We start from the raw sequence: 12,483 nt of genomic DNA, 5'->3' as shown, positions 1-12,483 counted from the left end.
GCTGGCAAGCTTCAGAGCTAGTCACTTACATAGCAGTTTTCATCTGTTAACAAAAAAGTCAATTTTAAAAGGTTAACAAGAACATATAGTTGAGAAAGTGCTTGCATATATCAGATCCCCGATTGCTTTTCTGTGAGATCTTGTTTAAAAACAGTTACAAAAAAACCTTGCTTTGCAGACACAAAATCTAAAATTGCAGGTGGTAAAAGAAAACTATCAATATACTAAAGATAATCTACTATTGTTTTGGTAGTTAATATTTATACAATCACATTCTGTGGTAAATTCAGAAAATTTGTGGTTTATTTGTATGAGGAAAAGGGTTCTTTGCTTAGAATGCCAAACTCAACTAGGAAATACTCCAAATTCATAGTGGATGCTAACTATGACATTGGAATTTTGATACAAGCAGTTGTGTATTCATATCATATGCCCTGCCACCTTCCATGCATCCATTTTAAATGTTCATAGAGAACAGATTAAAAAAGCTGGTGTTTCATCCATTTTGCTAACTAAGTCCTTTTGAAGGAAAATTAGCAACATCTGAGATAGAGCCTATGCTTCCAGACCTATTGCTTTTCTGACTGGTCTTTACCGCTGTGTTCTGGAGTCCTCCTGAAGGGGAAGGAGATAAATCCTTTCTTAAGCTATCCAATGGATGCAAAAAGAGAAAGCTTCTGGAATACAGTGTGCAGCATAAGAAGGAAAGACACAGCACATGAGGAGGAGTAAGTGAGGAGAAGAGACTTATGGGAGAATCTTGGGAAGAGCAGGATGCAGAACACCTTTCCTAGGGAACAGAGGATGGTGTGAAAGTAGGGGATAGGATTGCACCGTTAGTTGCAACCAAGGAATCTGAAAAATTGTTGCAATTAATATAACTAGAGCAGAGGCCCTGCCCTAGAAGGCTCCTGCAGAAATGGGGGAATGTTTGCCTACTTTGTGTGTCTCAGAAAAAAATTATAATTTCAATCTGAATTCCTACAAATCACATTTTCAAAGCTTTTGTGTTTTGTGGATGCTTATTTTAAAAAGATACACAGTTCCATTTCTGTTTCCATATGGGCAGTTTCATTTTGAAGTAGCATACAGGAAATTTACCATCAATTATTATTTTATATTGTAATACACAACAAGGCCTCCCTAAGAGGTGGTGCAGAATTTGGAAATATTAGAGATGTGGTTTTCCTACCTAAATATGATAATTCTGGAAATGTTCAATGCAGTTAATTCAGCCAGACAGGAAAGCTATTCCCTTTCATGTAAAGGTCTGAGACAATACTTCCCTTCTCTTTTGTGGTAGAGTGCTAGATCGTAGACCATAGCTAACATAACATCCAAGAAAGTCAGGTTGTACATGCACAAGTTCAATTAAGAGCTTGAAGAAGTTTTAAAACCACCTCAGTTTTTCAGAAAAAAAGATAAAAGATAATATAATGCTTTTGCCTAGGAGACTAGCTTTCACCTTTTTAGGTGTTTCTTCTTAACTGAAAAGCAAATACGCAGGAAAAAAAGAGAGTAGTGTAACTTTATATAACAATTGAAAAATATACAGTAATGTCTTTCAGTTCTTGTCCAAAGAAAAAAAGACAGTATTTAGGTTTTTTTCTCCAGAAACTTTGCTGCAGTATCAAATAAAACCTGTTTTGAATTGCATGAAAGTCCCCAAACATACCATCTTGCATTTTAACCTTTGTACAACAAAAACAGCGATATAACAATTCTCCATGTGTGTATGAACAGACTGCCAAGTTTGTCAGAAATAAGCTAACTCATCTGATGTACTATTATCACTTTAAAAAACCCCAAAAGTGCTAGAATATGAACACAGAGGTCACAATCTACTTTATAAACAGAATAGTTTCTGTTCCACTACTCTGACTTAAAATAACATACTAGATAATTTAAAGAAAGCGCTATGAGTTTTAATCACCTCAAGTATATATAAAAGATCTTACTAGCCCTGAGTTACTGCTCAGTGTGGACACAATAGCTGTGGAAAACCTTAATAACGATAAGGGTCTCAATGGTCTTTGGTTACTATATGAAGATAAAAGAGCTAATTTATTACCTCAAACTCTGAAAGATGGTTAATTCAACCGCTCATACCTTAGCAACAGCTGTTATCTGCTCCAGTGCCACAGCATGAAGATCTTGATCTTTGCTTTCCACCAGCAGTTTCAGGGATGGCAGCAGGAGGGACTGGTTAAGCAGCAGCAAACATAGTTCTTTTGTACACTGAAAATAAAAGTAAACTCGTTTGGTGAGATGTCTGGAGATACTAATGTCATCATTCACACTAAAATTTATGAAAATTCTATGTCAAATGCAAAACGAAAACCAACTTTTGAAACAAATGAACTCCCTGTTGGAAATAACTCTTCAGAAACTGGAAAGAACAAATTTTTAAAAAATGTGCAATAGTGGGTTATAAGTGCAACGTTTGTTATATTAAGACAAGGCAGGTACTGAATCACCATTACAACCTGGAGTTTTACTGAAAGAACAATAGAGCAATCACAGCTCTCTGTGGGACTAATGTATTTGTGCTTACTGAAATACTGCAAAGCACAGGAAGAAACTTAACAGACACCCATGACATTTCTGTAACTCAATTATGCAATCATAAAAATGGAACAAAATAAAGAGAGAATAACAATACATACCTGAGTTCAACATTATAAAGCTCTGTTGCAAAAATATCTTCAAATTTTACACAAATTTTCATACACAATTAAAGCTTAGCAAATTAACTTTCCCTCATTTATCTAATTTGTCATATTTTATAAGATAGCATAAATTTAGCATCATAAATCTTCTGTAAGAAGAAACTGGCCAGAGAAGTATCTTAAAAACAAACAAACAACAAACCTACTGTGCATTTCCAAATCTTTACCTTGGCTTTTAGTTAAAAATAAATAAATAAATAAAAATCTCCTACATGTAACTTGTGGTTTTGTTTTTCCTCAACATTGCAGCGATTTATTAATTTATACTTCAAAAAGTATTTCAACTAACAAATTATGTTATAAATCAAATTATAACTTCCCTTTCCCTTTTTGTAATTTCCAAGAATTTTGGTCATTTGCCACAACCACTTCCCAATGATGCCCGTTGTCCTGGTTTTGGCTGGGATAGAGTTGAATTTCTTCCTAGTGCTGTGTTTTGATTTAGTATGAGAAGAACGTTGATAACACACTGATGTTTTCAATTAAAAAAAAAAAAAAAAAAAAGCAGCAATGTGAGGGAGCATAGCCAGGGACAGCTGGCCCAGCTGGCCAACGGGGTATTCCATACCATGTGACGTCATGCTCAGTATATGAATGGTAGGCGTGGTCCGGGAAGTAGCGTCGCTACATGGTTATCAGTCAGCATGGGTGGTGAGCAATTGCTCAAAAGATGTCCCATATTCCAGGACAACTTACACTAAGTGCTCTGGGTATTGTATGATAATCACCTTGAAAATGGTAACCAGCGCTTAGAGGTGCTCTCTGTTTCACTCCAACATTCAGAGAGCAATTGTCAAAGGAGCTCATCAGCTAAATATTAAGTTGAGAGAATGCAAATCATGTATTTTTTTACATCTTTTGCTCAGTCTTTTCTAAATTCATACCTTCAAGAAACACTGTCTAGAAGGATATATTCTATCACACTGAGCTCTGAGTCACAGAGACAAGGCTTGTTCCCCTACCCAGACTTGTTCCTCTAAATTTGTATTCTGTATTGGTACCGATGATGTTTTTGGTGAAGGATATGATATAGGATCAAGGAATAAGAAGATCAAATAAATATGTTAAGCTATGTCTGATCAGTCGTATGCTTATTAAACTTCTGATAATTTCATATTCCATTGTATTTCTTTTGAGCTGCCATACCAGCAAACTTACTGAATGCAAAGTTATTCACATTACAGGTCTCCTTTTCTTGAAAAGGTGTATCCATGGCAATAAATGCAGCTTATGTTCAGAAAAATAAATTCTGAATCATAAGATACATAACCTGAACAAAACAGTAACTTTACCATACTTGCTTTTTCTGTCTGAAAGCCTCCCAAAACTAAACAGAGAAGTAGTGTCACAAGAAATAATTCATATTATAAAAAGGCTCTCTAAAAGAACCTCAAATCATATTTTGGGGTTGTAGAGGAAGGAAAGGAGACTAAGCAAATTGTAAAATGTAACTAGGTACTGTACATTTTTAAAGCAACAGGGCAGAGACAGAAAAGATGCAGATGTTGAATCAGTTTTCTGTCTCAATGAGCCGCTTTAAAAGAAAAGAAAAATTTTATCTCTCAGCAAGCAAATGCAGTAATACAGATATTAGCATTGCTATTTTCAAAGCAGTAACATTTAACTCAGATGATATGTCAGCATTTTGTTTTCTTCTTAGATGCTTTACAATTATACTCTAGTACTGGTTACACATTCCACTGGGACATGTTCTAACACAATCTGCTTTGTTCATCACAGAGGCATAAAGGCCTCCACATAAGAAAACACATGCTTAGCTATCCAATTAACTTCTGTTTATCTTACATTAGCAGATCTTGAAGCCAAATGCCATTAGATTTCAGGTAGGTACCACTCAGATGACTTGATTAACTTTGTGCCTGATTATAATATGTCTAGCAGATATATCCAGTCTTACCTACAAAATCCATCATCTCTCTTGAAGGAGAAGTATACATTCCAACAATTGATTTTACTCACTGTTAAAATATCATGCCTTATGCTAAAAATTGAAATGGTACAAATTAAACTCAATTGGTTCTTGTACAGAAATACGTTCCTAAAAGCCCCTGCAACAGGTTAAGAATAAGGCCATCACTATGGCATATTTTAAGTTTAGCAACACTTTGAAAATGTGACATGAAACACTGTCAGAGGCACCAAGGAAATAAGGTGTAGGATAGAGTGGTCCAACTTGCAAACCCTTGGAGTTGCCTCCATCCCTTTTCCCACAGGAAGGGAGTGGACAACGTGCCAAGCAGACTGCCTAAATAGTACAAACACCTCCTTGTACGTCTGCCACAAATGATGGCACTGCTGCCCTGGGCAGCAATTGGAAATCCAACCCTAAGCAGCAAGCCACCACTCACAGCACTTCTCAGAGCAACACAAGTGGCTCTTCTTTTCTGCAATAAGCACTCGAAAGCATTTTGAGTGTCTGCCTGCCTGCACTGAGGGGCTGCGCTTTAGAGGGGGTATGATATTATCTGTGAGAAGTAACCAAAATCTGGATTTAGCTGAAACTTTTGTAAGATAACTTTTGCCTTCTGTCTAGTTATGCAGCTATCAATGGTTCACTGTAACACCAGTGAGGCATATAAAATGGATTTCATAGGAGTCTGTTTTGGGTTCAGTATTATTCAGTATTTTCATGGATGGCTTGAAGGGCTGGATAATGAGTACAAACACTATTGTGCCTGGAGAGGCTGAACGCAGACCAAAGGGCAGCATTTAAATTCAAAATTATCTGAACAAAATGATCAGAGACAACTGTGAATGAAGAAAAACATACAATGTAAACTCATATATAAAAAACAGGAACAACTAGCTACAGAAATAGAAAAAAGGAGACCAACTGGCTGCTATATAATTCTAGGAGATAAGCATCTTATGGCCACTAGGACCCCCGGGTGATTACAGGTAAGAGACTAGATGCATTCTCCCATTTAGGTGTTTATGTTAACTGACACGTGACCCACAGGTTGATAGAAAAACATGAGATATTCAGAGGAGTCACACTTTTAACACTTACTGGGGGGAGAAGGATTTGCCCCTTTCTAAAGAGATTAATCAGGCAGTGCAGGAGATGTCAAACAGTCCAAACAAATATGCATTCCAAGCAAATAAAACAATGCTTATTTCAACTAAGAGGAATGGAAAAATCTACCCACTGAATGATGCAAATAACCCCTCTCCCCGCACCCCCTCCCCCAGATACAAAGAGTAAAGCTATGCAACTCCCCAGAAGACATTAAAAAAGAACTTGGCTGTAAAAAAAACTAGAAAGACCAGCAGGAGGTGGAATAAAAGAAGAGAGAAACATCTGAGGAAACAGTTTTTCTAACTTCTACACCATCACGACTTGAAGTTAAATGTTTTTTCCATCACAATCTTTGGACTTTAGAATGGCAAATGTTATTCATGGTGATAAATTGATACCTCAGTTTCTAGAATTCCATCATTCTAGGTCTGTCTTCTTAATCAGTGTATTTATTGAAATGTGAAGTCACCTAAACAGGTTAATTGTCAGTAATCAGATGTTCATCTTATTCAGCCATGTGATCTCAACTCTCTAATTTGTGCGCTTAAGTACCGTAGCCGTGCATACAAATAAATTACTTAAATTTATCCATGTCATTCCCCCTCTTCCCAAGTAGAGACTTAAAGCAATACAGCCTGTGTTTGTAGGTAACTGTACAACTACACATTTTAGTGCAACTCCTGTTGCTGTACAGCATTCTAGTCTTAAAAAAGGTATTTTACATTGGTAAAGCTATTTTATGTTTGAGGACCAGAATATCTTCATACCATATCTGTAAATTCACACCTACACAGAGGGCTCTTCCAACATCCTGCACCATTAAAAAAAGCAGGCACCTCCAACCAAAGCTGGCAACCAATACCAAAACTGTGTATAAATAAGGACTTGTTATGGAATTCAAGAAAAAGTTTACGCAATTAAGAGAATTGAGCAAACCATGACCATTCTTGAGCAGAACTCTTGGTGAACTGACTGCTGTACAACACTGACCTTCGGTGGGATTTGTCTTCCTAGTCCACTGAGGCACAGTTAGAAAATTCTACTTTGACAAAGTTTGACTACTCCTGTGCATGAGTAAGATCATGAGTTTACAAGCTATGATGCACCATTCAATGCCTTGTAAAGAAAAGCCACATATACTTACGCCAGTCCCAGATATAGGGAGACCTGCCTTCCACCAAAATTTTTGGCGGAATGAATGAATGAATATATGTATTTATCATTTCAGCTTACTGACACCTTCTGGAATCATGTTTTACATAGATTTTGAACTTGACTCAAATCAGTCTGTTTGAATATTTAAAAAAACCACACTACACCTGTCTGTATTTTAAGCAGAATGTGTTGTTTCTATTCTGCTTCTAGTCTTAACGTCAGCTGTTTTCTATAACAGACTGTGATTGCATGAAGATGATGATAAGGGATTAATCAGCCTGCTAAAAATATGCACATGACTAAAGTTCTGTGAAGTTTATTAAGCATTTCTCAAATCTGTCTTCATTAGTATACAATGTTTACACACAAAATACTTCAATAATTTTATACTTAAGAGATGCTTGAAGTATACATACGTAGTTAAGTAAGACAGAACACCATGATTATTACAAAGCAATTACTTGTATATTAATTTTTTTCATCACCAACACATTTTTTAAGGATTCCTCACTAAATCTTTATGCATTTATTAGTGAGAAAATTACTGATTATTTAATTAACAGCTTTTGCCACACTGACATCAATGACAATGCACTATTAAAGCCTTTCTATAAATACTTCAAAGAATAATTTATACTGGAACAGACCTCTAAAGGTCAGCTAGTCCAACTAGCCCCCACTCAAAGCAAGTCCAACAGGATCAAATTGCCCATGATGTGATCCAGTCAAGTTCACAACACCTCCAGGGACAGAGACTCCATGTTTCTTCTAGGCACCCATCTATTCTAATGTTTCACCACTTCAATGGTGAAAAACATTTTCCTTGTATGTAATGAGAGTTTTTGATGATGTAACTTGTCTCTATTGCCTCTTATGTATCACTGAGCATCTCTGAGAAGAGGCTGGCTCCATCTCCTCCACATGTTTCCTCATCCGCATATTTAAAGACAGCAATATGATCTCCCTTAGCCATCTCTTCTTAAGACAGAATGAACCCAATTCTCTCAGCCTCTCTGCATGTATTGTGCTCCATCCCCCTAATCATCTTGTTAGCTCTTCACCGGACTTGATCCAATATGGCAACATCTTTCTTGTAGTTGGGACCCCAAAACAAGACTCATATCCATGACACCCAAAGTTAAAACTTACCTCGACAGGGAGCATGTGCTTTGTCTCATACAAAGAACGGCATATTTTCAAAATTTCATTTCCTGTGTTCTCCTTTTCCTCAGGTGGGCATCTCTGTAGCATAACAGTCCCCAGTTTCACCCAGAGATTATCATGTGTGCATGATCTGCCCAGAAAAAAGACAGATGTATACAGAATATAAATATACACACTCCTACCATTTTCTGTAGGTGTTTTTTTTTTCTTTTTTTCTTTTTTTTGTGAAGTAAAGTACAATCTCATGAAAGAGAGAGTAAAAGGTTTTGAGATAAGTTACTATCCTGATGCCATCATTCTTCCAATGCAAAAAGAAGCTTAAAGTACTTTGAATTATGACATGCTGTAACAATCCCTGAAGAATCACGCACCAGATAAGATCAATCAAATTGGAATAGCATAGGAACAGCTTCTCCTGGCTTTATACCAGCTAATTTCCTAAGCAGAATGGTATCGAGGGAGGGGTGACAGGAATCCAGCATTCCTAATTTTGTTTGCTTTGATCACATTCTAACAGCATCTGTCTCTCAAGTATCTGTCTCTTGCTTCTGAGTGGAGAAAATATTTCCAAGATTCATATTTTAATTTTCAGGTCCAACAAGTACAAATAAAAAGAAACTTTTTTTATAGCCCATCGAAACAGGGTAGGAGAGCGAAAGTACATGCATCTGTACTTGTCTATTAGTAGATATGGATGCAGATACATTTGTTTTACGTATTCAAAATGTTCTTTTCATTCCACACCAAACTTCATGCAGTGCCACCATTACACAGTCAGACTTAGACAGCAGACAGTAGATACAAGTAAATTTTATCATGCATGATGACAAAGGCAATGTTTACTTATAAACTTTTGTTGCTGGAACCTTTCTTGGCCTACGACCACTATTTGCTAGATCATGGAGATGCCTGGCTACTTTTGTAAGTGATAGGTGTACTTGCTAGGACTGGATGTGCTGACAGAAATGGGTAGCAGACTGGAGCTTTTAAACGATAGCGTGAAGTGTAACACTGGAACACATCCACACTGCTATTTTCCTAATGTGAATTAAGTTAATGCATTTCAATTTCCATCTACAATGGTCTAAAATCATGCACAGTCACAGCTTAGATCATGATCATATCAAGCCACGGTAACGCAACCACTATGTTCATCTATGCGTAAACTTAGGAAGGCACAAAACATCGTTTAAAAATCACCTCATCAATCTCTTTGGCCATTAATCAGCATCCCAAAGATACAGAAAACTTTTCATTTTAGTTTGTAGGAAAAAAATAATTATTAAAAAAAAAAAATCACAGCAAGACCAAATCTGGCACGTTGGTCTTACAATTTAGTGTAAATTAAGATACTCATCCAGCACATGTGGGAAGGAGTAGTAAAGTGCTGCTTTTCAAAGATATTATTTAGCAGCAATTTGAAAGTAACACATTAATATCACTGCAAATGGAGTCTGTTAAGAGCGTTGGATTGACATATACCAAGGAATAGGTCTGACAACTCTGGAGAGGACAACCACCAATATCTACTATTTCACATATAAAAGCTCTCTCCTGCTCATCTTCCACTTTTGAAAATACATACTGTAAACAAATAAAACCAGCTCCACATAAAGTTGACATTATATCCTAACAGGAGAACCAGACAAAGATGCTAGAACTGGGTAACTTTGAATGCAAACTAAATAGAAGTCATTATCTTTATTCCTTCTGACAACTTAATTGAGCCTTTCCATCAGTCACAGTCACTGAGCACAGAGCTGCCACAAGCAGAGCTGGCTGGGAATAGCAGAGCTCCTCCTCTCCTCTCCTTCCGACCTGATGGGTCAAACCCAAAGATGCCAGCTTATTCAACAAGCAGAACATGATGCACTTAATCTCTGAACCCCCAGTAAGGTCAGTAGATGGAAAAAAACCTTGCAACTCCATCTTTGCCACTGGTTAAATTGATAGCTCCTGCTATGTAATCCATCTCTTGCTTAGAGGCACGGAGAGTCGTAATGAATTTCCATTTTTATAGCTGCTGCCTCCAGAGTACATTAAGAAAACCTGTAAGAATTTCCCATTAGAAAAAGAAAACAAAAATCACACTATGGAACACAGAAGTTAGAAATAATCAGAAAGATGCACGGCCACAAGGCTTGCCATGTGCAGGTTTATTTATTTAAGTAAAGTATCAGATATATACTTTACATATATAAAGCTTTTCTCAACACAATTCCTTATAATTATTTCAAATACTTGTGTGATCTATTAATAAATATCCATTATCTGCTATCTCTAAATAAAAACAAGATTCAGTTAACCAAAAATCTGACACCTACAAGTAGAATTCAGTTTTCTTCTCTCCTGAATTTTACCTTAGTTCAACTATGGTTAAAAAAAAAAGTTATTTCTCAACATGAAAAAAGTAATTCTTTAAAAAACTCAGCATGAACACATTATTTTTTTGCCCGGAACCAAAAGACGGAAATTTTGGATTGAGTTAAAAAAAGAAAGGTGAACTAAGGTATTGAGTTGCTAAAAACTGGTCTTTTTGAGTTCCAAAACACCTTATCAATATTTAAAAAAAAAAAAAATAATGTCTTTTGAATGTAGGCAGCAAGTTCCAAAGGACTGCAGAGCTTCAGGTACTGTCAATCATTTTTTTTAAAAACATCTTTATGAAGTACTTAAAATGACATCTGAATATGAGACACCTAGATGGAAAAGCATGCATGCATAACAAGAGTGTGAAAATAAAAATTTTAAAAGTATATGGTTTTGAGTGCTGACTGAAACAACCAAGCTACCTCCTCTGTTTCCTCACATATTGTGGTATGAAGAGAATCATATTTGCAGGTGAATAATGAGCATTATTCTAGCTGGAGTGTTTTCAAATACAAGAGCTAAAAAAAACCCATTAAAAAGCACAGACTTATCAGTAACAGAGAGGTCACCAAAATTCTTTGAAAAAACCATAAAAGGCTACTGAAAAAACCCCAAACTTCAGTTGTTCTACTTCTCCTTCCTTTTGAGCCTTTATAGAATGTAAACTGTATTTTCTAGCTTTGTATTCAGTTATAAGTATTAGATATTTACTGTTAAGCTGAAAACCAAAATTGTAACTATTCAGATGACTCAAGACTTAAATTCCGCAGATCCTGCACATATCGTTACATTGGCAGTAAACAATCGGTTAGCAACAACGACCCTTTTCTGAAGCAGAGGAGGAAAAAATAAGTAAAGATTAAACAAAAATCTTAATACATATGGCTAAACAATTGGCTTAACTGCTTGCAGTTTTCCTCTTTGCTCAAGAATTTCTTAATACAACTTGCTTTAAAATGAGATTGTTGCAAACCTCACTAACAAAACAGTTTCTGCTCCTTACTCCAACCCAGCCATCAAGTCAGGTTTTTCAGAAACACCATTTCAGGAACATATGTATAAAAAACCCCTAAGCTGGTAAGCATAATTGAATGCTGTTAACATGGAAGTATGCAGAGGCAGAAGAGAGAAGAATAAGCAATGCAAGAAGAGGAGAAGACCCCAGAGCAGAGCAGAGCACACTTGCAGTAGCCTTCCCAAAGATGCAGAGATGGGCGTATGATAGTGACCGTCAATGACAACGGGGAGAGAGAGGAGAGAAGGTTCAGATAAAGAAGATGGAAAGTACCAAAGATTTTTTTTGATCGTTGCTGGGCCTCCTACTTAGAACACAGCCTCTGCTTCCTGGCTGGCATGAATAATTCCAGGATTTACAAAGTCAAATAATACAAATTAATAAAATTAAAAATAACAAAAAGAATTGTAAACTATTCCCAGCACACTATAACAAGAGGCAGTTGAAGGGAGGGGGGAGGGGAATCTATCTACTTTACAAGAGCTTATGAAACTTACCCTGTCTCATATCAAGGAATACTAAAGAGAGCTGTACCTGACTTTTTAAAACCAATCATACTTGAGGTGGCAGGATTGAGGGTGGAATGAGGACAGAACTTCATTTCAGGAATGTTTTTAGTTCACTTAAATTCATTTTAATGACAGCACACTGACTATAAAAGTCAAAATTTGAGAACATTTCTGCATACCAAATATATTATTTCTGTAGACGAAAGAAATACACATTTTAGTTTTATATAAAATGTGAAATTTCATGGCCTAGATTTAAATTTAGGTTAAGTCCTTAAAACAAGTACTTAATGTTTGTCCTTTAGACTTGTTAAAAAACAGAACAAAAAACGCAAAGCACCCCAAAAAAACGCCCAGAAGTCCAAAATATAGTTGACTAAGCCAATACAGCTAAGTGGAGGAAAAAATAATTTACAAAAAGGGCTCATAACTATGATCATGCTGTCTACTATTAAAATATCATGTATGTTTTCTGAAAGCACTAGAAATGAGCTACAAAGA

General features: G+C 36.2%; 1 protein-coding gene across 1 annotated transcript in view; it reads right to left on the bottom strand.

Annotated features, from left to right (window-relative positions):
- Nucleotides 1–12,483, bottom strand: part of LOC104073211 (neuroblastoma-amplified sequence-like) — a gene marked incomplete at its 5' end in the record, with an annotated part of 45,743 nt that overhangs the window by 9,079 nt on the left and 24,181 nt on the right. The window contains one exon of the mRNA XM_009572906.1: nt 2,110–2,238. Within this exon, the coding sequence (XP_009571201.1) occupies nt 2,110–2,238 (129 nt within the window). The remainder of the gene's footprint in view (nt 1–2,109; nt 2,239–12,483) is intronic.

The sequence above is a fragment of the Fulmarus glacialis genome, unplaced genomic scaffold (genome assembly GCF_000690835.1).
Source record: "Fulmarus glacialis isolate BGI_N327 unplaced genomic scaffold, ASM69083v1 scaffold10242, whole genome shotgun sequence".
In the NCBI taxonomy this organism is placed as follows: Eukaryota; Metazoa; Chordata; class Aves; order Procellariiformes; family Procellariidae; genus Fulmarus; species Fulmarus glacialis.
Note: the sequence above shows the minus strand (reverse complement) of the source record. Positions and strands in the feature narration are given on the sequence as shown.